Below are 27,528 nucleotides of genomic sequence, written 5' to 3'. Positions count from 1 at the left end.
ATTGCATTCCTGGAGCTCCCTACACAAGTTACAGATAGGTGGGCCAGGGATATTCTTCTCTCCTTAGAGTCTGTTACTGCTAATATAACCTTGTGAAGGGCCTTTGTAGATCTTGTACAGTGTTATGAGTTCAGGAATAGCTGCACACTGACCACTCGAATGCCAGACTCAGATTAATAGAAGTTTATTGAATGCTGAACAAAAACTGGCCGTAATCTGAACTCAGAAGCCAGACTATAACTTTGGTCAACTCCTAAGGCATGTTAAAAAAACAAAACAAAACATAACCAGGTAACAAAACTGTAACCAGGTGTAGGAAACAAACCACAACTAGGTAACAACCAGGTAACAAAAAACACAACCAGGTATCCAGGTGTAGGAAGCAACATTATGTCATTTTGACTAGCTAGACAAAGTGTTTCTAACTGACCTTTAATTTGACTGGTTCTGCAGTTGGGGGACTTCATAGAGTGTCCAGGTAACAAAATATACAAAGCTTGAGAAATGAAACCATAGAGACATAGTTCATTTTCTATTGCTGTGCTAAGACATCATGACCAATGCAACTCATAGAAGAAATAGTTAATTGGGCTCATAATTTCAAAGTCCATGAGTCCATGACCATGGCAGGAATTGCGGCAGCGGAGCAGTAGTTGACAGTCTACATTGTTGAGGCAATAACCTTAAGGCAGAGAGAGAGAACACTAATTCAGAATGGTATGGGATTTTGAAATCTCAAAGTCTATCCCCAATGACCTACCTCCTCCAGCAAGGTGATACCTCCTAATCCTTCCCAAACAGTTCCACCAACTGGGAACCAATCATTTTAATATATGAGTCTATGGGGTCATTCTCATTCAAACCATCACACACCATCAAAAGCCCACACCTACTATGTAGGCTCCCAGTTTTGTTTGTTAGTTTTTTTTCTCCCCCACAGGTTTGAGTTGACTTCTTTTCTCTAACTGGTCCTCTCTCCTTCCTTCCTTCCTTCCTTCCTTCCTTCCTTCCTTCCTTCCTTCCTTCCTTCCTTCCTTCCTTTTTTTTCTGTATGAGTGCTCTGTCTGCATGTGCACCTGCATGCCAGAAGAGGGCATCAGATCCTAGTGTAGATGGTTGTGAGCCACCATGTGGTTGCTGGGAATTGAACTCAGGACCTCTGGAAGAACAGATAGTGCTCTTAACCACTGAGCCACCTCTCTAGCCCCCAGTCCTATTTCTTTTTCACTTTATTTACCCTCAGTTAAAACCCAACTGGCCAGCACCTTATACATTTGGACACTTTGTGGTTTTAGAGAATCAACAAGAACTTGAAGGAAGAAGACAAGGAGGCTTTCACAGGCCAGCTCCTGGCGGCCTTGACCCCAGATGATGCCTCTCTTTTCAGAGGATGAAACCTGGAGATTAAAGATTGCCTTAGGGTTTTCTCAGAGATTTCCCCATTCTTGAGTCTTCTGCCCAGGAAGGGAGTTCACATAGGCAAGCCGCCAGGACTTCACCTATGGTTGCAGGAGAGGGAAATCCTCTCAGCTACCTGAAGGCTTCCAGAATTCCAGCTTCAGGCTTGAGACTTAATGCTCTAAAGATCTACAAGATCTCAGACACTTCCTGAAGCTGTTAAACTTCTTCCCAGAGCTGTAACACTTCTCAGGACTCTGATGGCTATCTGCCAGCGTACATTTGCTACCAAGAGTTCAAATCCATTTCATTTTAATCCTGCTCGACAATCTCTTGATTTGTTAAGCTTGTTAGTCCTGACCTGACAATAATCTACCCTACTGTGCAGTCCTCACTGTCTGCCCACTTTATTTTTAGAAGAAGGTGGGATAAGAACCTGCCTGGAGACAAAAGATGATCTCTAGCAGTCACTTCATATGAGATACTCCTCTCTAGGAGGGAATTTTCAATTTAATAGAAAGTCATACAACAAGGAGCAGTGTTTTAAAATTTCCTAACATTTACCATAGATCCTGTTAGTTCATGTCTTGGTTCTTTTTCTATTTCTATGCTAAGATACTGTCTTGGTTAGGGTTTTATTGCTGTGAAGAGACACCATGACCACAGCACCTTATAAAGGACATTTAATTGGGGCTGGCTTACAGTTTCAGAGGTTTAGCTCATTATCATTATGCAGGGGGTCATGGCAGCATACAGGCAGACATGGTGCTGGAGAAGGAGCTGAGAGTTCTACATCTTGATCCGAAAGCAGCAGGAGACAAAGACACACTGGCCAGACTTGCGCTTATAGAACCTCAAAGCCCTGCCTCCACGTGGCATGCTTTCTCCAACAAGGCCATACCTCCTGATAGTGCCACTCCGTATGGGCCAAGCATTCAAACATATGAACCTGTGGGGCCATTCCTGTTCAAACTACCACAGATATCATGATCAAAAAAATTTATAGAAAAAAAAAAGTTAATGGGACTCCCAGGTTCGGAGAGTGAGCCCATGAACATCATGACAGGGAGCACGGCAGTGGACCAGCGGGCCTGGCATTGGAGCAGTGGCTGAGAGTGCATATCTGATCCACAAGGACACCAGTGGCTGAGAGTGCATATCTGATCCACAAGGACACGACATAGACAGCTAACTGAGAATGACATGGGCTAATAAAACCTCAAACCCAACCCCAGTGACACACCTCCTTCAACAGGGCCACACCCCTAATCCTTCCCAAACAGTTTCATCAACTGGGGACCAAGCATTCAAATATATGATTGTATGGGGGCCATTCTCATTCAAATCACCACTGTTCAGCATTTGGAATTAATATGCTAGATTATTACATGTTCAAGGCACAGAACTTCTGGAATTTTGAGTGTAAAGACATATAGGCCTTCAAAATTAACACAGTATGAATCATTCATATGGTCTTAAGACCACACATAAACACACACACACACACACACACACACACACACACACTTGAGCTCAACTAAATTACTCATATAATGGAAACCCAAGAAATCCAAGAATTTTGTGAAATTATTTAGAAGAGTCATTTCTCCACTGAGCTCCTTATGAATTGCAAATTAATTTTCACTGGGTGATGGCAAATTCATTTTTAAAAGACGTTTTGTTTAAAATTATGTGTATGTGTCTGTGTGTCTGTGTGTAGGTATGTATTGTGCTGGTGCCACTAGAGGCCCGAGGCATTGGATCCCCTGCACCCAGAGTTATAGCTATGAGCTGCCCGATGTGGATGCTGGGAACCGAACATGGGGGCCCTGGAAGGGCAGTGTGAGTTCTTTACTTCTAAGCCAGCTCTGCAGCGCAGAGGTGACATCGCATTCTTGAGAGAGTACTCCTAAGTATTACAAGTACTCAGACACCATGATTCTGTGACTCAAAATGTTTCAATGCTTCATGTCTTCCTTTTTGATCATCAGCTTGATTTAGTGCATAGCTAACAGGAAGGATATCAAAGTTGCTCAAATTCTCAAGGGTTTTCTCTTTTGGTCCCCATGCTGTCTTTAATTCCACTGAAAAGAGAAGCAGCTTTGCATGCGGGAAGTTTACAGGGCATTATCTTGTTTATCGACCGGCTTAACAACTCTTATAAGGAAACTAGGGGAGGTCGCAGGGCAGAAGAGGAAGGTAAACTGCTGCACAGCTGCACCCAAGACATTTGCTGGGCCAATGAAAGTGTTGAAACCAGGACAGCTTCTCAGAAGATATTCTGCTTCAAAACGTGGGTGCTGAACCTTTGTGCCCCTGTGTTAACCAGTCAACAGATATAGGCGTTTCCTGGGGAGGGAGGCCAGAGGCCTGAGGGGAAGCTTGATAGCCACCGACAGCACCCTTTTCCCATTATCTTTCCCCTTCCTTTCTATTTTCTCTTTTCATTTGTTTTACGACAGCTATTTCCTTCATGAGTCATAGGTAGCTATTCTTGGCCCGCTGTTTCACGTTCTTGGATCAAATATGGAGCCAAATTTAATTACTGGGATTAGTTACTGTGGACAAACCAAATTAAGTAGTAAGTTCAATATGTTCGACCCTTTTGTGTAAAAAGAATAATGGTTATGAGTGAATAAACAAGGATTAGTCTAAATATTGTATTTGGAGGGCCAGGTGTTCACGGCAGACAGATACCAGTAATATGATGCAACCGGGGACAAAGGAGCAGACTTCTCTCAAGGAAAGTGCCTCGTGTGGTTCCCACAAGGCCCTCCTAATCCCTGGCATGTCCCTCACCTCCCATCATGATGACTGACATGCAGCCTCTGGCTCTGCTTATAATGCTCTCAGCTGCTCTTCCTCCTTGCCTTCCCGATGATTCTCATGTCAAGCAGGAACATGATTGACTTTCATTCATTTTGAGTCCAGAGCTAACAGAAGTAGCTTGTATTTCTAGCCAAGGTAAGCTTTCCCACCATATGGGTGTTAATTACAGACTCATATTAGCTGATTGATTTAAAGCGAGGGCAATTGTATCCATGGTTTTCTGCCCGTCCTATGCAATGCCTTTTAATTGCCTGTGTAAATGTGTTTAATGGCCTCTTTAATGCTGAAAATAAAGCTTTAAAGTAGGTCATTTGGGAAATTAGAGATTTAAAGATTGAGGTAGAAATTATGGTTGAGTTCAACAGTGATTAAACACCTAGTTTCTTGAATAGTATTAAAACAGAACATTTGAAATAATTAGAATATTAAATTATATATTTCTTGTCTGTATCCTTTAATTATTGAAACCAAAAAATGAATTCAACTAAATAGCATTTATTTACAACTGTGTTCAAACATTCCAAATTCTCAAGATGAAATCTTTGAATGAAATTCCCAAGGGAGAAAACATTGAGATAAGTGAAGGATGGTGTATTAAAATAATTATGACACATAGATGATGGTGTATTAAAATAACCATGACATCATTTTATATATATCTATATATTGTTTCCTTTAAGAATTATTAAGCACACCTAGAAATGTAAGTACATTAAAAAAGAGAGAGGCAATGCAAAGGCACTTGATGTGCAAGCCTGAGTTTGATCTCCAGAATCCATAGTTAGACAGAACCACCTCCACAAGGTTGTCCTCTGATCTACACACACACACACACACAATGACACATCAGCTACACATGTAAGTTCATGAACCCACACAATAGAAATTTTAAAAAAGAAATTTGTGCTCACTAAGCGCTCAGATACTGCTGATGTTATCAGTTAATCACTATCATCTCTGACATCAGGAGAGCAAAAGCATTCATGGAGAGCAGGACTTTTATTGGTGTCCCCACACCCAAAACAACTTCTGGCATATAGTGACAGGTGGCAGTAAATGTACATTGAATGGATAAATGGATGGAGAAATCAACCTCCATAAGCATCAAAAGGCTTTGGAACCTTTTGGAACCTCCAGCCTGTGGACCATGTGAGGCCAAAACCAGCTATGAATGTGGCCCAACACAGAATCATAAACTTAAATGTTCTGGGGGAGCCTTTTGTTTATTTGTGTAACTAAATTGTGCGATTCTCAAGCATAAATTTCATTGATGACGATGTCATCATGAAATGTTGAACCATGCTTAAATCATGGGAATGGCTGTGAAAGCTTGACACTGAGATGGTTAATAGAACAACTCATTAAAAAGCTGAAATATAAAGACCGAGATGAGCACTTGGCAGGTGTTTGATTGTGGTGATCTTGCTATATAGCCCCAGCTGACCTGGAAACCGCACTGCTCCCGAACTGGTGTCCCAAGCGCTGGGATTACAGGACTGTACCATCACATTCCTCACATTCCTCTTCTTCTTAGTCTTCTTAAAGATCTGTTTATCTTGCTGGGTGGTAGTGATGGACACCTTTAATTCCAGCACTCTGGAAGCAGAGCCAAGCAGAGCTCTGAGTTCAAGGCCAGCCTCATCTACAGAAAGATTTCCAGACAGCCAGAGCAACACAGGGAAACCCTGTCTTGAAAAACATAACAAAACCAAAAACAAAACTGAAGAAAACAAAATGAAATCAAGGTTTATTTGTGTGTGTGTCTGTGTGTGTGTGTGTCTGCTTGTCTGTATGTACATGCTGAGGGTAAAGGCATTGGATCCCCGTGTAGTTGGAGTTCCAGGCTACTGTGAACTACCAACATGGTGTTAGGAACAGAACTTGGATCCTAGGAAAAAGCAATATGTTCTTAAAGCAGCTGAATGATCTCTTCATCTCCATGATTTTCTTCTAAGGCTAAATCTAAAAAAGCTTGAATTAACTCAGTTTAACTCATCTTTAAAAATTTCTTTTACTTTTTAGGGCCCCAAATACTTAGAGCTAGTATGGCCATTTTACGCTGAAGACAGGTTTTTCTACCCAGTCTACCAGATACCTCCTTACTGTGATTTCCAAGCCGAGACCTCGGCCATGACAGGGATCCAGTCCCTTCCTGACATCCTGCCCCACCTAATAGTGTCAAAGCACATCCTGAAGACAGCGGCAGTCAACGTGAAGGGTAGAAGACAAAGACTAACGCCAAAGTCTTAGGTTTTGTTCAGGAGATAGAGATACGGAGCGTGCGAGGGTTATGAGGGCCATGCTCATCAAATAGGAGCGCGCTCCGGGGAGACCGCAGGAAGCGGAAACTCTACCTGTGGTAGAGTGGGGTAGAGACCCTCCAGCAGCATAAATCATGACACAAAGGCTCTTTACTCTTTTAAAAGCTTAGGTCTTTTAGAGAGACCAGCCAGCTAGATAGCTTAACTTGACTAAACCTAGCACTCCCCAAAGCCCCACCCCCCAGTGACTTACTTCCTCCAGCAAGGTCACACCTACTTCAACAAGGCCACACCTCCTAACGGTGCCACGCCCTACGCACAAGGCATTCATATTCTTGAGTCTGTGCCAGCCGTTCCTGTTCAGACCACCACACCAGCAATGTGATTTTGATTTGCATTTCTCTGATTGCTAGTGACGCTGAATTTTTTCATGTGTTTATTGGCCTCTTCAGAGTCATTTGAGGTTCATTTCATTGGTTTATTTGTTGTTGTTAGATTTTTTTTTTTTATTTTTAGGTGTTTGAAATCTGTGTGTGTTCTAGACATCAGCCTTTTGTCAGATGCCTGTGAGAAACTGTCTTTGTGTTGATTGAGGTGGAAAGACCCGAAAGGTGGATGGCACCAATTCCTGGATTCCAGTCTTGCTTGTCTAATAGAGGAGCGGGTGAGCTGCAGAAAGCGCTCAACCATCCGTCTCTTTCAGACTGTGACTAGCTGCTTTAGATTCCCCGAGACGGTGGACTGCAATCTGGGATTGTGAGCCACCACAAACCCTTCCTCCTCTAAGTTGATTTTTGTTGGGGTATCTTATCACAGCAACAGAAAAGAAACTGAGACAGATGTGTAGGCAGCCAAAATTATCTTCCATGTTGTAGGTTTTTTCTTCACATTTCCTTTGCTGGACAGAGTGACTGTTGGTTTTTTGTTTGTTTGTTTGTTTGTTTGTTTTGGTTTTTTTGAACTGTACTTTTTCCTCTAGCAGTTCAGAGTTCCAGGTCTTACATTAAGGCCTTTGACCCATTTGGAATAATCTTATGTGTAGGATGAGAGATAGGTCTTTGTCTTTTTCCCCGCATGTGGATATTCAGGTTTCTAAGCACCGTTTGTTGAAGACATATTTTGTTCAATACCTATTTTTTATTTCTTAATTAGTATTATTATTTGCTTTACATCCCAATTGTAGCCCATTCTCTTCTTTCCTTCCAGTCTCACCCTCCCCCCCCATTCTCCCCACCCTACTCCTCAGAAAAAGCCTCCCCTCACTAACCCACCCCAGCACATGAAGTCACATCATGACTGTGTGCATCCTCAGTGACCTGGCAAGGCAGTCTTGCCAAGGGGAAGTGATCAAAAAACATGCAACAAAGTCCTTGTCAGAGACAACCCTTGCTCCTACATGAAGACCATGCTGCTATTGGGGTACATACATGTAGGGGTCTAGGTCCCATCCATGCATGGTCCTTGTTTGGTGCTCTTGAGCATATACCCAAAAGATGCTCCACCATACAACAAGGACGTTTGCTGATCCATGTTCATAGCAGCTTTACTCATAATAGCCAGAAACTGGAAACAACCCAGAAGTCCCTCAACCTAAGAATAAATAAAGTGTGGTACATTTACACAATGGAAGACTACTCAGCTATTAAAAAGAAGGAAACCATGAAATTTGCAGGCAAATGGATGGAACTAGAACAGATCATCCTGAGTGACATAACTGAGACCCAGAAAGACACACATGGCAGGAGCCTGGCATAGCTGTCCTCTGAGAGGCTCCACCCAGCAATGGATCGAAACAGGTGCTGGGACTCACAGCCAAACATTGACTCACAGCCAAGCACAGGAAGCCTTGTAGAATTATTCCTTTTGCTCAGGACTTCTTTGGCTTCCTGGAGTCTTTTAGCTTCCATATGAATTCTAAGATTGTGTTTGTATTCCTGTGAAAAATGGCATTGGAATTCTGATGAGAATTACCCTCAGTCTCTACATTGCTTTTAGTAACATGGCCGTTTTTACAATATTAATTCTTCCAAATCATGAGCATGGAAATTATTTCTTTTAGTATCTTCTTCAGTGTTTTCAAGGTAGTGGTCTTTCACTTTGGTTAGGTTTATTGTAAGTTTGTGTGTGTATGTGTGTGTGTGTGTGTGTGTGTGTGTGTGTGTACTGTGGTGCATGTGTGTACAGGTGGGGTTCTTGCTTGTGCATGCATGTGTGTGAGAGACCAAAGACTTAAAAATCAGTGGGTATTGTTTTAAAGTTTAAAGGCTAAAGGAAGCCTAGCTAGGTGGAGGCATGTCCAGTAATACCCTGAGGGGAAGAACTAGCCTTACTGCATTCTTTCCTGCCCACTAATTATACAGTTGCTAGGAAACCGGCCCATATGACCAGGCCAGAACTGTTTGTAGTCTTGATGCTAAAGTGGACCAATTATTTCAAAAGTCAATTTCCCTTACCCAATCATGTAATGCCAAAGCATGTAAGTCCCTGCTTGCGTTTTTTTTTTCCCCTTAAAAACTCTATACCCCTAGACCTCGGGGTTGCATTCCTCTCCTGTTTCCATAGGAGGTTTGCATCCTGTGTTCAAACATGTATACAATTAAAAAACCTCATGTATTTACAGCGGAGTCTATTTATTCCTGGTCTTTTGGGGTTCGTGAACTGGACATAACATGTGGAAGTTTCTATCACACTCCAACTAATCATCATTATTTTTGAGATGGAATCTTTCACTGAACATGGAGATTGCCATTGTGATAGACGGCTAGCCAGTGATCCTCCAGAATCCACTATATCTGCCCTTTCAAGCATGGGAATTACAGACACGTGCTGCCATGCTGGGCTTTATATGTAGGTGTCTGGGACCTGAGCTTGGGACCTCACTTGACCCACTGAACAAATTCCCAGTCCCTCTTGTGTATTTTTTCAGTGTTTTGGCATTGAACCATGTTGTTGAGTGTTTATCAGTTCTAAGATTTTTTTTTCATCTATCTAAGATTTTTTTAATGGAATCTTTTGATTTCTTTTCTTTGTAACCCCTCTTACTGCCTTCCCTTGTTTTATTGCTATTAGCTATGATGTCAAATCATTTTTCTGTTGCTGTAAAGAAACACTATGACCAAGGAAACAAGAAGGGCTTGCTTACAGTTTCAGAGGGGTTAGTCCATGATTATTATGGTGGGGAACATGGCCACAAGCAGGAAAGCATGGTGCTGAAGAAGTAGCTGAGAGCTTTGTATCCTGATCCACTGGCAGCAGACAGGTGGCATGGGGGGCTAGCATGGCTTTTGAAACCACAAAGCCCACCTTAGCTATTCATCTCCTCTAAAAAGGCCACACCTGTTCCAACAAGGCCACCTTCCTAATTCTTCTAAAAGTCCATCAGCTAGTGACTAAATATGCAAATAGATGACCTTATGGGGGCTATTCTCATTCAAACCTGTTGAATACCTTTTAGGGAGAATGGTCATGCTTCTCTTACTCCTGATTCTTGTGGAGATGATTTGAGTCTAAGCCTGGCTATGAAATGACCATATAATTTCTATTGAACCTCAAGGAAGAGTGTAAACGGCTAACGTAACTAGTTAAGAATTAAAACTTTGTTTAGAAATTGATCTGCTAGCCATGCAATATTGAAGCAAAAAATGAAGCCAAATTTTTGTCTATTATTACAAAGTTGCAATCAACTAAGACTTTTCTTAATTTTACATGAGATTTAATTCTACATGAGAAGCTTAATGGTTCAAAAAGAAAAAAATACAATTTAATAGTAAAAAAAGTTAAAATGTCATAAATTAACATTATTAATGTTGGCATTCTCATGTTTAGTTTAAAAGATATTTCAAATTTCTTTTATAAAAATAAGAATTTATTTGTACCACTATCACTTAAAAAGAAAGTTAAGATTGCTGATTGTAGCCAGCAGTGGTGGTACAAGCCTTAAATCCTCGAACTCAGGAGGCAGAGGCAGGTGGATCACTGAGTTCCAGGCCAGCCAAGAATATGTAATTGGACTCTATTAAAATTTTGTTGTTTAATTATTCATTTTAAAGGTGATTGCTTCAGTTCCAAGTGGTGGAAGGTGTTTTTATAAAACATTCCACTAGATGGTGCCCTTTTAACTTCCTGCAGTTTGAATCAGTCGCTGAAGTCAAGTTTAACATTTAATGAAACTAAATTAGTGCCTCTGACTCAGAATCTCCTTAGCCGCAAAACGGAGACTAGACCATGTGAGAAGAGTGTAACTGTGGGAGTTCACTGAGAAGGTCCTCCTGAGCAGCAACAGCATAGTACCACCAGGCAGACCCCAGGAATATTCTTACATCAATAATGGGGAGACCTAGACATTAGTAGGTTTTACTTAATAACAGTTTTGAGCTAAATGATTCCAGAAAAACACACTAAGTCCCATGCTGGCTCCCAGATTGGTGGTTCAGTAAGCCCCTATAGACCCAGAGTAGTTTAATCTGTGGTGTTCTTAACCCCTCTGACTCCTACTATCCTTCCTCCCCCTCTTCCGAAGGATTTTTCGAGCTCTGTCTAATACTTGGCTGTGGGTCTCTGCATCTGTTTCCATCAGTTGCTGGGTGAAGCCTCTCTAATGATTATTTTACTTAATAACAGTGTTGAGCTAAATGATCCCAGAAAAACACACTAACAGTGTTCAAATGTCAATAGCCCCTTTTAAAATCGTAAACTTATTTTTTATGTCTGACACTGTACATGAATCCACATAGAGGCCTAAAGGTACCTCTGCATGACAGAGACTTTTTTTCCCCCTTAAATTATCACAAAGGAAGGAACAAGAACAGGGAAAGCAAATTGAGATTGCTGCCAATATTCAAAAGGGTAAATCAGCTGAGTGTTCATTTCCGGAAGATCTCTCATCTGGATAAATTAATATTGACAAAAACATGAAGGCTGGTTAGATGTAATGAACCAGGCAGTCGGTATGATCATAGGTTCAAATCCCAGTGGGCCGTTGAATGCCGCACTCTGGGACTGCAAGGTCCCAGGCAAGGTGCATGTGTCAGCAAAAGTCCTGCACAAGGCTCTTCTCCCTCCAGTTCATTTCTTGAGAATGTGGTGGCTTCAGTGGCTTCATGGTCTGACCTCCTGGCCTCTACTAACAATATTGACCTTGAATAGGGAATAAGGGCAAAAAAAGTACACTGACGGTATTTGCTTGAGGATGGAGAAAATAAGATTTTTGAGAAAATAAGATTTTTGAGAAAATAAGATTTTTGAGAAAAACAAAGAACTGTCACATATCCAAATGACATAGATGGAAAGTTATGACATATAAAGTTGAGCACAAAACAAGTCCCACCTGCAACTTAAAAGTTAATTGAAAATTGTAGGCTATTGCAGTTTGGGATCATTTGGACATGCTCCCCCTTTTTTTTTTAATTTGACCAAGCAATGAAATATACTATTTAGATTGTGATCTAGAGAAAGAGTGGCTTACAGTGACATACCAACTTTGAAACCTCAAAAAAAAAAAAAAAAAAAAGTTTGGTAGTCTATAAGCTTATTTTTTGAGGTCCAACAGGAATCTGATTTAATGACAGACTTATCTTTTTTCCATATAACATATATATTTTTGCTTATGAGAGTCCCTGGGTGGATTAAGCAACGCAACTACAAACAAATAAGTTCTAGTGAACTAATGTGTCTAGGAAATAATGTGTTCATCACTTGCCACCTAACTTAGAAGTTTCAGGTTCAATATGCATCATATTTCTTCCTGCATTTGTTCAGTAGATTTTTAACGCTATTTAGCAATTTAAACACTCTTATATTATTGTTGTTGTTGTTAAAGCAGTATCTTCCTCCTCCAATTTCACAAAATTTCTCTGGATTGCAGAAACTTAATTTGAAGTTTTTAAGATACCGAAGATTTTCTTTTTTCTTTTTGAGTTCTGGAAATTTTATAACTTTCAACATACGGTGTTAGGAATCTCAGTGGAATTTTTTGTTCATTTTTTAAGACAGGGTTTCTCTGTGTAGCCTTGGCTGTACTGGACTCTCATTGTAAAACTATGAAGTACTGTTTAGTAAAAAGTAGACCAATTTTGCACAAATATTTGAAAAACTAAAAACACCTGTGATTTAATAGTTATTTAAGTTTTATTCCTCTGAAAATTGTTGGGCTGGATTGATGGCTGAGCACTGACTGTTCTTCCTAAGGTTCTGAGTTCAATTCCCAGCAACCACCTGGTGGCTCATAACATCTATAATGGGATTTGGTGCCCTCTTATGGACTGCTGGCACACCTGCAGGCAGAATACTGTATTAATAAATTTTAAAAACGTTGGGTTTTATTATTTTATTTATTATTAATTTTTTGAGACAGGAGTTCTTTGTGTAGTCTTGGCTGTCCTGGACTTGCTTTATTGACCAGGCCGGCCTGGAACTCACAGAGATCTACCTGCCACTGTCTCCCTGACTGCTGGGATGACAAGCATGTGCCACCACACCTGGCTCTCAGTGGAATTTTTCAGCCACTGTACATCTGCGTGTTAAAAGTATAACAAAATGCCTCATAATCTGGGGCTTTATCCCTTCCAGGCATTTTCGCCTCATAGAGTTTCTTTGGAGAGCACATGCTATAAAGTACTTTTCCAGTATCTGCTAGAGAAATAGGTGTGGTGAATCAGGAAGTTCCAGTTTTGTTGTGACTGGAAAAATTCCTAACACCCTGGCATCAAGACCACGAAGTTGACTTAGAAACCCCATAAAGGCCCTTCAAGTACACAACTATGTGAAAATAATTAAGAGTGTGTCAAATAAGCCAGGTGTGATGACAAATTGCATTTATTCTGAGCATCTGGGAGGTAGAGGCAGGCACATCTCTATGAGTTTGAGGCCAGCCAACAACATATAGTGAGACCCAGTCTCCGAATAGGGAAACAACATGCCCCAAATATTCTTGGAGCTTGCTGTGACTGTCCTCCTAGCCAAGTGTCCTCCATCATGCACAAGTACAGCTGTTGTCCCTTGCCAAAAAAAAAAAAAAAACTCAGCTGGTGGAGGGGTGTATCCAGCTGCTACTAGCACCTGCTGTGTGTGACTGTGCCTGAATTGCATGTCAACCTTCCCAGTGCTGCGACCCTTTAAAACAGTTCCTCAAGTGGTAGTGACTCCCAACCATAACATTATTTTCGTTGCTACTTCAGGACTCTAATCTTGCCACCGTTAGGGATCGTAATGTAAACATGCCTTCTCTGACGGTCTTAGGCAACCCCTATGAAAGGGTCATAAGGGTCATTCCGACCCCAGATGGGTTGTGCTACAGGCTGAGAACCGATGGGGAACACTAGAGGAGAGGGGCTGTCCACTTAGGAAGAAGCTACACGAGAGAAGCCTCCATCCCTGTTGTGTAAAAGCTTTCCAGGTGTGGCCTTTTGGGCTGAGGAGCACCCGCACCCCTTTACGTAATCCATCTATGCTCTTTAGGGAAGTCCAACAAACTCTCTGGTTCTCCAAATTTTCTTTGAGGACCCTAGGAGAAGCGGCACGGTGGCTTATATGTCCCCTGGGATGAAATGTTAGCGATAGTCTCAAGAGATGATGCAGCGGTTAATACCACTTGCTATTCTTCAGAGGATCTGAGTCCCATCGCTAGCACCCCCACGGAGGCTCACACCACCTGTAACGCCAACATCAGGGAGTCATTCCTGAGGGCACCGGGCACGGATGGAGTGCGCAGACATACGTGAGGCAAAACGAGAATACATAAAATTTAAAATTGTGTGAAATAAAAACTATACGTTTAGAATCTTGAGAGAGGATTCATGAAAAACAGAAGGCACCTGTTTGGGAAGAGGAAGGCAATCAGTAGAAGGGACAAGAAAGGGTAATGGGTGATGAACATGACCAGAATATAATGAAACCCATCGTTTTGTACACTACATGCTAACAAGTTATTTAAAGGCTAAACATTTTTATACTATTTTTGCTAGTTTTTTTTTTAATTTTTATTTTTTACAAAGGCAATCTTAAGCCTATACATTTGAAAAAACCTGGTGACTACGCACCAAGTGTACCAAAGGGTAATTCAGGATTTGCCACGGGAAGAGGAAAAGTTTAAAGCCAACTCTCTAGGTCGCTCGTCTGTCTCGTGACCCCAAGCCTTTGGGGCTAATTGCCTATAAGCCCACGAGTGGAGCGGAAAACGCCCTACTTGTTTTAGGTCGGGCCGCTCAGGAGAGAGGGTCAGGGGTAGTCTCCCGCAGCTCTCGGCCGCTCCCCTGCTCTCTCCGCACCGGCTCTCAAAGTGGGCCCCTCTCTGACGTGATCGGCAGCTTCCACGTAAACGACTGGACCGAAAAAGGTGCCAAGAGCGGTTGCACGTCAGGGACTTACTTGGAATTTCTCTCCCAACTTCACTCTCCCTCCCCCCACCTCCACCCCCCACCCCACCTTGGCACCCATTCGCAGCCGGGGAAGGAAGTGAACACGGCGGTCGAGGCGCCAGTTCGCATCCCGGCCGGGAGCCCGGACGACCGCGGGGGCAGTCTGAGGCGCTCAAGCACCAAGGCTGGCCGAACCTCACAACCGGTAATAATGGGGGAAAGCGCCCCGGGAAACTGCCTCAGCAACCGCCCCGTATCCACGCACCGAGCCGCTCCCACTCCAGCCTGCGGACCCCGCGACTACAGCTTTTCCTCGCGGAAGGGGCGTTCCCGTCGGTTAGCACCACGCCCCGCCCCCCGGCGCGCCCGCCCGCTGGGAATCACGGAGGTCGTTCCTGGGCGGGGTCTCCAAACTCTCGCCGCTCTTGACTGGTGTCCTGTTGCTAAGCGACGGGCAGGAGGCGGGGCCAGCGGGAGAAGGGCGGTGCTTGGTCCCAGGGGCACGCGCGGGCCCGCGGCTGCGCAGCCGCCGTCCCTCCTTCCCTCCGGCCCTCCCGCTCCCGGCCGCGCCTCCAGGGCCGCGTCGGCCACGCCCCCGCGCGCGGGCCGAGCTGCGCACGCGTGGTGCGAGCGGCTACCTCCCGTCTGCCCGGCGGCTCGCGGGGCGGCGGAGTGACCCGGCGGCACCGGCGCCGCAGCTTGAGCGGGCCGGGAGCCGGTAAGCCGAGGCGTCTCGAGGGAGGAGCAGCGCGGGTACTCTCCGCGGCCGAGGGGGAAAAAAAAAATGGTCTTCGAGTCGGTGGTCGTGGACGTGTTGAACCGCTTCCTGGGAGACTACGTGGTGAACCTGGACGAGTCGCAGCTCTCCCTGGGCATTTGGAAAGGTAAGGGGTCGCCGTCCCCAGGGCGCGGCTCCTCGGGGCCGCGGGGCTTGGCCAGCCCGGCGCCGCCACCTGCAGCTGCCCGCCTCGCCCTTCAAGTTATGTAAAGCGGGGCGGCGGTTCCCCGGCGGGCGGCGAGAGGCTGGGGGAGGCGCGGACTGGAGCCCGGGTCCCGGTGGGGCCAGGCGCGGGTTGACTTCTGGCCCCCGCTGGACGAGGGGGCCGGCCCTGTCAGTTTCCCTCCGGGCTGTAACGAAGGCCCCGGCGAGCCCACGGCGTGTCGCACGCCGCCGCGCACGTGAAGGCCAGGCGCTGTCCGCGAAGACGCCCTTCGTCCCTTCCCTACCTGGTTTCTGGGTGTTTTCCGGGCGGGTCCCGGCCACTGAACCTGGACTTGGGGCTTGCTTGGCTAGGGTAGGCAGATGACGGCGGAGAAGAAAAGGGAAGGGAAGCCCCATTTCAGAGTAACTCAGGGAGCTGCTTGTTTTCAGGTCGCCGCCGGAGCAGGTGGGAATGTGGGTGTTTGTGAGCCTGAGTGAAAGGCCTGGTTTTAAAATTAAAACAGTCGGTCAAGACCTGAATCGGCTTTCAGTGTCACGGCCGACCCGAAGAAGTCATGATGAGCGCACCTCTGCATTTGCTTAGACGGAAAGGGCTGCATCTTCCTTTTCCTTTTACTGCAATGCTTTACCTTACTCACTGTCTTATTTTTAGTGCTTATTTTTATCTGCTTTGTATTATGTTCTTGTTTATTTTAAGTAGCTATTAGCAATTGGAGGCCTTCTTGAAACGAACGTTCCAGACCAAAGTTAGGGTTAATTATTTGTGTAAATAGTGTGTGCATTGTCGGATAAGCACTTACTTCCCAGCTTTTTAAAAAAATACTAGTTGATCTTGGGCCTTTTTATTTTTGAAATAGTGGAAGCAAGTAATTCAGTTTTGTTAAACAAACCAACCAACCCTCATATAGCTAGTTACTTCCTTTCATGATTAAGCGGGCAAACATTAATCCATAAATGCTAGGACAGCCTCTTTGAGACCAGGTGATTGCAGGTTGCTTAATCTGTGCTGCTCCTCAGACGCAAAGTGAGAAGGACAAAACTTGCCTCTATGCCTCAGAAAGAAACCTTAAAGATACCCGAGTTGGGTCCTGGAGGGATGGCTCAGTGGTTGGTGCTTTTCCAGATGGCTTGGATTCAAGTCCTAGTGTCCACATGACAGCTCACATCCGTCTGTAGCTCCGGGCCCCAGGGCACCCGCCTACCTCTTTTGGCTCTGGGCGCACTGCACACAAGCGTGTGGTGCACAGACATACACACAGGTAAAACAACCTTACACATAAAATAAAAATTAAGAAGGAAAAAAAAATTAAAAAGAACAAGGAAGAACTCCTTAAGCAGTGGTTTGATTTGTAGTGAAATATTGTTTCTGCATTCAAGGTGTAGGTTTGTGTAGAATACAGTTTATCAAATTTATTTAATATTTACCTAGAGTGAAATTCACTCGTGTATAGTTCTGTTTTAATAAATGTTAAGAAGTGTGTATCACCATCCCAATAATGATACAAAAATTTTTCTACAAGCCTACAAAATCCCCTCTTCTATTTCTTCGTAATTGATCCTGCCTCATTTGCCAACTACTGCTCTGTTTCCGTCTCTGATATTTTTCTTTATCTAGAGTGTCATAAGTGGAATTCTTTGGGCATGTAGATTTTTCTTTTTGAGATACAATTTCACTATGTATCCCTGGCTGGCCTGGAACTTACAGAGAATCCTCTTTGCTTTATCCTCTGGAGTGGGGGAATTAAAGGGGGGTGCTATCACATTTGGCTCCTGTGTAGCCTTCTGAGCCAGGCTTCTTAACAGAATACAGAGAAGTCGTGCATGTCTCGTCCCATCTATGTACTGCACACATCTCCTTGGCCTGCCATCCCTGTACTTCTGAGTGGTGTTTCACATCATGGCTGTGTTATAAACATATCCCCCCCCCCCCCTTATCTCTTTTTGGCAGTTAAAAGGAAAGCTGCATTAGGTTTTAGTGTGAACTAAACCATTTCTTTGAGGTAAAAACCTAACGGGGTTGTGAGTGATAAGTAATTACGTAACATTATGAGAAGTGACATGATACATTTTGGTTATGGTCTGACTGTGTCTGCTAAAAGTTCTGTAATGGAAGCTTTGCCCTTAGTTCAGTGCTGATAACAGGTGCTGGGTCTTTTAGAAGTCCATGCTCTGGGAGGGACATGGGTTTGCCAGCTGCAGATCTTTTCTGCAAGTGTGTGGTAAGTGTTAGAGCCCCAGAGGCCTGAGGTGGCTGCTGTTCCCTCTGCTGCGGCCACCGTTGCTCTCTACACTTTATCTTTATCCCGTGGCATTTATTGCACACCTGTTATTCTGCCAGAGGTTGTATAGGAAGATATTCAGTCAGGACATAGTTCCTGATTTTAAGAACCTAGAATCCTTAAATACACAAGGAAGGAACCAACAAATAATTCTCTCTCTCTTTTTTCTTTCTTTTCATTTCTCTTTTCTTTCCTTTCCTTTTCATTTTTGGTTTTCTGAGACAGGGAAAACCAAAAATGAAAAGGAAAGGAAAGAAAGCTCTGTGTAGCTTTGGCGTTCTGGACTTGCTTTGTAGACCAGGCTGGCATGGAGCTCACAGAGATCTGCCTGCCTCTATCTCCCTGAGTGCTGGGATTACAGGTGTGTGCTACCATGCTAGGCTGCAACAAATAATTTTTAAGATCTAGGGGAAACTTCCAATTCTCATTTCCTAAATTTTATCATTACATATACGTTCTAAGATGTTTCCATAGACCTTTAAATTATAACTCAATACATATTAATTGTGCAAAAGACATTTCTATTCATTCATTACACAGCCACTGCGCTTTAACCAATCTTTCTTTTTCTTCACTTTTTCTGATCTATCTTCCACTCTCCTTTGCTAATAGCCCTACTATTTTCAGGTCTTCTTTTCTGTTTTTTAGTTTCTACCTATCAGAGAAGAATATATGTCATACTTGGCGTTCTGCCTTATGATGTCCTCCAGTTTCATCCATGATGTGCAGTTTCATTCTTTATATCTATCTCATATTTCCCTTTCCAACCCATCTGTTGATGGCTATGTAGGCTGACCTATACTTGGACTTTTGTAGGTAGTGCTGCAATAAACATAAATAAATAAATGATTAAATAAATGATTATTTATGCCCCTCTTGTATTCTGACTTTTTTGATTTGAATATACTTGTATACCTGGATCATAAGATAATTCTGTGTTTAGTTCTTTGAGAAATTAACATACTGTTTTCCTAATATTATTCTCAGTAACGTATAATATTTTTTTAAGCTGATACTATATCTCTCCTGGCATTTGCTTTTGTTTGTTTTGAGACAGGGTTTATAGATAGCCAGGGCAGTAGTTTTTATTTTTTTTGTTTGAATATCAGCCATTTTGGTTGGGATAAGACAGTATTTCAGTGTAATTTTGACTTGCACTCCACGATAGCTAAAACTATTAAGCACTTTTTATTGTATTATTTGCCATTTATGCTTCTTAAAAAGAAGTGTCTGTTCAGATCATCTGACCATTTTTGGACAGGATTACCTGCTCATTTGTGTTCTTTGTGTGTGTGTGTGTGTGTGTGTGCATGTGTGTGGACAAATAGGTGTACAGCACTGTTTGCACTTGCTTGTAGAGTCCAGAGGCAAACCTCTTTTTGTTCCTTAGGCTATGTCCACCTTTGTGTTTTGAGACAGGTTCTCTCACTGGTCTCACTGGAATTTGCAAAGTACACTAGGCTAGCCAGCAAGCCCCAGGGATCTGCCTGTCTCCTCCCCAGCACTGAGATTAAGAGTGTGCCTCATTATGATACCCCCTCTCTCCTCTCTCTCCTCCCTTCCTTCTCTCTCTCTTCTCTCTCCTCTCTCTCTTCTCTCTTCTCTCTCCTCTCTCCTCTCTCTCTCTCTCTCTCTCTCTCTCTCTCTCTCTCTCTCTCTCTCTCCAAGGTCTCATATAGCCCTGGAAGGCCTGGAACTCCTCTGCAGGCAGACCAAAGTCATCTTGAAACAAACAGATAACCAAAGAATGAATGAATGAATGAAAGTATGAAAGTGGAGTCTGGGAATCTAACTGCATTTTACCAAATTAGCTACCTCTCCAGCCTCATTTGTATTCTTCATGGTCTTTACATATTCCAGATAGTATTCCCTGTCAGGTGAATAGTTGGCAAGGACTATTTCCCAATGTTTAGTAATTCCTTGAGAATTTCATACCGTGTTTTTTAATATATTCACTCTCCTCCCCTAACTCCTTTCCACCTTTCCTTCACTTCCCATCCAACTTTGAGTTTTCTTCTTCCCCGTTCATTTAGTCCAGCTTGTTTTCCAATTAACCTTGGGAGTGGGACTCTGGCTTCTTCCTCTTTCAGCAGCTGTTAGATACCAATAGTTACTTCTTAGCTAATGGTGATATTTTATGCTTACTCCCTAGTCTGGTCCCCCATGCTGAGCTTTTGTCAGGATTGAACTTGTGCGTGCTGTCATAATCACTGTGAGGTTATATGTGAAACTGCCCGGTTGTGTACGGAAAAGTTTCTTTGATGTTATCTCCATCTCTGGGCTCTTGTAATCTTTGCATCCTTCCTTCTTTAATATCCCCTAGCCTTAGGAGAAGGGTTTTGGTAAATATGTTCCCCTTAAGGCTGAGCACTCTACACTCTTATTCTCTGCATGTTGGCCAGTTGAGGGCCTATGTGTCAATTGACATATACTGTAAGGAGATGCTTCTCTGATGAAGTCTGAGTAGGTTTGTATCCATAAGTTTGTATCCATAGCATATAGGAGTTGTTTTAGTAGTATGTCCATTTAACAGAATAATAGTGTTGGGTTCTCTTCTAGGGTCTACAACCAAGGTAGCCAGAGGTTCTAGGTCCCTATAACAGGTCCAGGTATAAGTTCCATCTCATAGAACAGGCCTTAGAGCCAATCAGAAAGTGATTGGTTATTCCTATAACATTTGCACCACTATTGCACCAGTGGGGATATTTTGTGAGTCTCGTCAAAGTCTGCAGCTCTTAGTCACTGAGTTATTTGCCAGTATTTCTTAGTTGTTTTTTTTGTTTGTTTGTTTTTGTTTTTTCTGTATTCTTGTATTATCTGTTGGTGAGTGAGGTATTGGACTTAGCTACTATAACTGTGATGAAACGTGAGTCTTGTCAAAGTCTGCAGCTCTTAGTCGCTGAGTCATTTGCCAGTAGTATTACCTGTCCAGTAGTATTTTATAAAATGATTACTCTGAGGTTTGTGGCATATGTGTTTATAATCCAAAATAATCTAATTGAAGAGTGCTTTATAAATATAGTAACTTTGTTTTTGACTCTTCTACCTTGAAGAGGTATCATATATAAGCTTATGTACTGCTTTCAAATTCCTTTGTTTATAATTTGTCATCCTTTGTGTTCTTTTCTTTCTTTCTTTCTTTCTTTCTTTCTTTCTTTCTTTTTTTTTTTTGTAAGTTTGAGGTTCCTTCAAGCTGTATTTTGTTGGGTGCTTTGAAAAATCCAGCCTGCCAGTTTGTATAAAAAGAGAACTAAGAACATTTACATTTTGGGGCTATTATTAAAAGATAACTTATTTGTTCTTATAATTTTGCTTTTCTTCTGGTTGTTTCAAAAATTTTTTGTTTCTTTTTATTACTAATAGTTAACTATATAACAATTTGTGATTCCTAATTTTCATTTATTTCTGTTCTCCTGCGTTATTCTCATATTGTCCTGATTATTTTATTTTTTTTATCTTCTCCTGGGTGTAGGGTTCCTTTTGTAATGCTGAGTTAGTGGTCATGGATTCCATAGTCTGTGCCTGCTGTGGGAGTCTTTATGTTATATTTATATTTCAGGTACAGAAATGCATCATTCCATGGACCTTAGAGTTTTTGATGAGAAATGCATTGTTCAGATAGATTGTCTTGTTCCTTGTGTGTGTTTGTGCAAGTGCACACATCTGTGGGGTGTGCATGTGTATGCAAAGTCATTATGGGATATTAGCCTTAGGCATCATCGTTCACTTTTTCTTTCTGAGCCAGTGTCTGTTTTTTGGCCTGGAGCATGTCAAGTAGGCTAGGCAGGCTTGCCAGTGAGCCTGAGGGTTCAGCTAGTGTGTGTTTCCCCAGTGTTGGGATAACAAGTACATTCGTATATTGGGGCTCACACTCATACCTTATGCTTGCATAGGAAGAACTTTATCAGTGAGCCTTTCCCTTGCGTAGATTTTTCTCTAAATGGGATTTGGCTGTTCCCTCCTGCAGCGTTTCATATTTGTTCTTTATTCTTTGATATAGTTAAACTGCTTTTCTATAGGATGGTGTGGAAATGTTCTTTTTGGCTTATGACTTTTGGAGTTCTAAATGCTTCTATACTTGGGTTATACCTTTCCTAAGATTTGGTAGCTTTTCTGGTTGTGTTTTGCTGAGGTGGTTTTCTGTTTCAGTTTTTCATTATATATTCCAAATATGCATGTTTGTGCTTTTGATAGTACCCAGAGATTGTATGTACTATGTTCATCTGTTTATTTATTTACTTTTTTTTACCATTTATTTTTTGCAAATTCTAGTCCTTGCGTGTGAGTTTGATCCCAGTACAACATAAGCTCGGCATGGTGATGTACATTTGTAATCTCAGTACTTGGGAGGTGGAGGCAGGAGGATTAGGAATTCAGTCATCCTTGCTACGGAATGAGTGGGGACCAGTCTGGGTCACATAAAATCTTTTCTCAAGTAAAGTTCTATCAAATGTTCAGTTATGCTGGCAAAACCAGAGAGTCATAAAACACCTCATATAGCATTTCCTTCATTGTTAGGTGTGTGCCTCCAGTAGTCATAAAACACCTCATTTAGCATTTCCTTCATTGTTAGGTGTGTGCCTCCAGTAGAAACTTGCATTGTGGTGGTCCTCAGAACACCTGGTGGCAGTTGGGCTGTAGCTGCATGGAATACCTATGAGCTTCCCTGCACACCAGAATGAGTTAGGGAGGAATGTAGAACTGCCTGGGCCAGCTGACTGGAGTTATTTGCGTTGCATATTCTGTGAGCCTATGTTGATGTCAACAAGTCAGTGCAGGCTCATGTATGGCTCAGGTTCTCCCAGAGCCCTTCCCAGTGCATACTCCAAGGGAGATGTGATGCCTGCAGGGTCAGCGACTCCATCTCAGTCACACTGAGTTGAACTCTAGAGTCTCTGGTAACTGTGCTAGGAGGTTGCTAGCCTTCTAGTATGCAGAAACTTAGCTCCCCTAAGAAAGCACACTTGATGGCAGGCTTGTGAATTGCGGGGCTTGAAGGAGGAAACATCTTCTTTGTACCATTATGTGTAGCAGTCCATTTTTGTACCACAGAGTTCTCTGTGGGTTTGTGTCAGAAGCCCTTTCCTAGATCCAAACTGATTCTTCGAGAAGTTGCCCACTGAGTGTTGTGTTGTGAGGACTTGGAGATGAGAAAATGCAGGTGTTTTTAGTTCCCATAGAGATAAGCTCAGACAAGATTGATTTGAACCACTTAGCAGGTGGCTCCTGTTAAGTGCTGTTAGAATATGTTGGGAAGTGTAGAGAACTTCTCCAGGTCCTCATTGCTGTACAGATCCAAATTATTTTTCTCTGTTGAGGCAGTACTTCTGTTAGGTGCCAGATCCTGTGCTCCTGGCCCACGCTAGGATCCTCCCTCTTAACCCCCTCCCTCATTCTGCCTCTTTTATTTTCTCTGGCACTACCCAAAATCTCTTGAGTTTTTCCTTTCTGTTTTTAGTTTGCTGTTGAGCTTCAGCATTCTCCCACATCCACCCATTATGATTAGCCACTGTTTTTCAGTGGCTTTGATTGTGTCTTGTGATTATGGAGAAGGAACAAGTGCTGCCTAGCTAGCTCTAATCTATAATCTCCACATTGACTCTACTTTAACTCAAACCTGATCAATAAATGGAACATGATTGTTGTCAGGAAATTTCCCCCAAATAGGCAGTTGCTATTTAGATTTTTAAAAACAAGTCATGCACACTTCTGTTTTATTTTGTCTTATTTTATTTTATGAGACAGGGTTTTCCTCTGCTGCCTAGGCCAGTGTCAAACTCACTGTGTAGCTTGGCTGCCCTTGGCTGTGAAGCCATCCTCCTGAGAATGGGATTATAGGGTGGGTGTGCACTATCACATCTGACTTCTTTTGTTCTTAATTTGTATGAATGTTTTTTCTCTTTCAAGAATGTGTGTTGGAACTCCATGATTTTTGTTTCTTTTTGTGAACTCTAAGTTTTGGGTTGACATTTTTTTTTCCAATTCTTAGATTTGTTTACTTATTTTAATGTCTTACTGTGATTTTGCAGGTTGCATTTTGTTTTGTCTTTTTTGTTTTAGTTTTTTGAAACACAGAAAGAGAATTGAAGTTAGATGAGAAGGTAAAGGTATCTGTGAGGCATTGTGGGAGGGGAAGGGATGATCAAGTATATTGCCTGAACATTTTAATTAAAAACATCATTTGAAGTTAAAAAAAAAAAAAAAGAATGTGTTGGATTTTGTCAGATTGCTTTCTGCATTTCTTGATTATGGGATTTCTTCTTTAGCTTGTTGGTATTATAGATTCTATGGATTATTTTCCACATGCTGAATTAGACTTGTATTTGTGGTATAAATTCCACTTCCTTATGGTATTTTATGTTTACTTATCTTTTGATGGGGATCTTTCATTCTGTTCACAGGTCTTCAGTTTTCCTTGTAATGTCCTCATCTGTTTTTTGTCTTAGGGTATTGCTTGCATCAGAGAGTAAATTTAGATGCATTCCTTCTATTTCTATTTGCTGGAACTTGCTATATAGAGCAAGGAGTTCCCAAACTCACAGAGATGTGCCTATCTCTGTCTCAAGTGATGGGATTAAAGGGGTATGCCACCATGCCTGGGCTGAAGTGAAACTGAGATTATCCAGTTTAGATTTTTCTTTTCTAATGTCTGTATTTGGTGCTACAGTTCTCTCTTTACGATTTGCCATTACTGTACTTACATTTTTTGATAAGTTGTATATTCCTATGATTGAAAATATTCAACAGTCCCCTTTATGACTTCTTCAACCTATCATTATTCAGAACTAGAACTCAGAAATGTTTTGTGATTTTTTTTTTTCTCCCCATTAGACTGAGTTTTAGTTCAGGTTTATTGTGATCTCAGTATGACTTCTATCCTTTCACACTTGTTTAGACACAGACTTGTTTTATAGACTGGAGTAAATCTTATCTTGTAAGTGTTGTGTATGTGCTACAGAAGAATATGTAAATTGCGGTTGGATGAAATATTCCATAAATGTCAGTTTATGGAATATTTGAATGATGTTAATAATATTTGAATAATGTTCAATTCAATTGTGTCTGTACTTTTCCCCACTAAATATGTGTATAATTGATACTAGTTACCCAGGTCTCTGACAGTAACAGTGTATTTGGCTTTTCCAATTGTACTTCTGTCACTTTTGACTCATGTATTTTGGCACTGTTTCTGTTGTCAGGCACTTACACATTAAGGAATGTGTTATATGACTTTCCTTAGGAGATGTAAAAAATGCTTATTCACTCTAAATATGGCATCAGTGACAGTGGCAGACTAAAGAAATGAGTCCACCCAACTCTTATGTTCATATGGACATAGCTTTTACTTCAAAGGGAAATGTAAGAGTTTATTCTGAGCCAAATTTGAGTGACCATGGCCTGAGAACATAGATTCTGCTTGCCTCAAATAATGTGTTCAAGTGGAACACTCTCTTCTCAGAAATCTAACCTTGCTAGTTGGAGAGATTTGTGTTTGGGGTCAGATTTATGCAGCAGTTACTTCTCTGAAGAGGTTTTCTCTCACTGCGTCTGTGGTTTATCTGCACACTTACGGGAGTGTGCCTGGCTGAGTGTGGACGCTTTGATCCACACTATGAGTGGGGCCTCTTGTCTCAGACTTTTGGGAGGCAAGTGTGCATCCTGTGGAGTTCCCCTGACATGGGAGAGAGTTATTGACAACTGCAATAATTAACCCAGTTAAGAGTATCCTTTAATAATGGCCAGACCAAGAGTAGGCTCATAACTTCAAAATGTCTCTTGGTGCCAAAGCTCAGGCCTGAATTATTTTTAAAGACAAAAAGAAAACCAACAATTATATCAGTGCTTGAGGGGGCTTAGATCAGTGAGGGGTTGGATAGTCTTGGTAACATCTGTTTTCTTGGAGGGCTTAGTATTTTCCAGACACTACACTACAATTATTTTTTATTTTACTTATTTACTTTTTATTTTACTTATTATATTTTATTTACTTCTTACTTAATTTAGCTTTATGTTTTAGCTCAAACAAAAATAAGTTATTTTGGTTAAAACTCTGGGACCATAGTCAAGGTCATGGACATTCCCCAAAGTGTTGCCAAGGTGGATGTGGCTGTTGCAGGATGGAAGGCCTGAGGGAGGTCTAGGAAGATACACAATAGAGTTAAGACAAGATGTTGCTACATGAGTTATTTTACCGCTATCCTCTTGGGTTGGAGAGAACAGATGACTTATGTTTACTATGGTCATAGAATTCAAAAGTAAAAGAGCAAGACCATGGTAGCAAACAGGAAGAAAACATAGACTTAAATGTTGGCGGGAACGCAGAAAATAAAGGTCTAATAGAAACAGTTAGATGCTGGGAATGAGGAGATAAATAGATCCTTTACTTAAATGCTCTGAAGCAAAGAGGATACCCAACCACCAGTTCAACAAATCAGGAGACCATCAGCTAAACCAGAGGAAGGGCAGGTTTGGGTCTGAAAGAACTTAACAGGGTAGATGATTTGGCACAGAGGGCTAACTCACCAACTCACCAAGTAGCAGGGTAGATGATTTGGCACAAAGGGCTTACACAGGTACTTGTCACCAAACCAGGTGACTTGTCTGGTGAAAATGGATCATCCTTCTTTGGTCACTTATTTTCAGGCATCAGAACTTTCAGGATGTTTCCTGTTATTTGGGAGTTTTTAATTTTCTTTCAGAGTCCCACCTCATTTGAAAAATTATATGTGTGTGTGTATGTGTGTGTATTCTTTGTTTTTGTTTTGTTTTGGAAGCAGGGTCTCACTATGTAGTCCTGGTTACCCTGAAACTTACTGGCTGCCCTGGAACCTATTATGTAGGGCAGGCTGACTTGAAGCCTCAGAGATCCCCCTGGCACTAACTCCGAAGTACTGGAATGAAAGGTGTATGCCACCAGGCTAGTCTTAGTGTTTATGTTCTTAACCATCTTATATATGTACACCTGTATGTCACTAAGTTCAAAATATGTTACAGCATTCAAAACCTACCTGTAGAACAAGGCAACACTGTATCTGTTAAGCAGTAATTACTCATACTCTACTGTCTCCCTGATAGTGATTGTATTTACCATTTTTTCCTAACTTCTTTTGTTAAACAGTGTGTCCTTACAGGTTTATCCATGTTATAGCATGAGTTCAAATCATTTTTAAAAATTAATAATATTCCTGTCCATGTGTGTGTGAGAGAGCGAGAGAGAGAGCAAGAGAGATTTTCTCCAGAGATTTTCTCCATCTATTGATGGATAAATGAGTTGCTTCTGTCATTTGGAATAATGTTCTTATGAATGTGACTGTTTTTCTTTTCATCTTTGCTTTCAGATACTTTGAATATATACCTAGAAGTAGAATTGCTGAATCATATTTCCCACTTTGTGGTTTGGTTATCTGCTTGGAATTTCTTTTCCTATGATTTTGCCTTTTAGCTTAATGTATGTCATTAAGAGG

At 42.0% G+C, this 27,528-nt stretch overlaps 1 protein-coding gene across 3 annotated transcripts in view; it reads left to right on the top strand.

The window, feature by feature from the left end:
* Nucleotides 1-15,453: 15,453 nt before the first annotated feature.
* Vps13a (vacuolar protein sorting 13 homolog A) overlaps nt 15,454-27,528 on the top strand; it is a 185,885-nt gene continuing 173,810 nt past the window's right edge. For all 3 annotated transcript variants that reach the window (XM_060387172.1, XM_060387175.1, XM_060387176.1), the window contains exon 1: nt 15,454-15,726. In XM_060387172.1, the coding sequence (XP_060243155.1) occupies nt 15,627-15,726 (100 nt within the window). In that variant the 5' untranslated portion in view covers nt 15,454-15,626. The remainder of the gene's footprint in view (nt 15,727-27,528) is intronic.

The sequence above is a fragment of the Meriones unguiculatus genome, chromosome 1 (assembly GCF_030254825.1).
Source record: "Meriones unguiculatus strain TT.TT164.6M chromosome 1, Bangor_MerUng_6.1, whole genome shotgun sequence".
NCBI classification, from domain to species: Eukaryota; Metazoa; Chordata; class Mammalia; order Rodentia; family Muridae; genus Meriones; species Meriones unguiculatus.
This window is presented reverse-complemented; position numbering and strand designations above follow the sequence as displayed.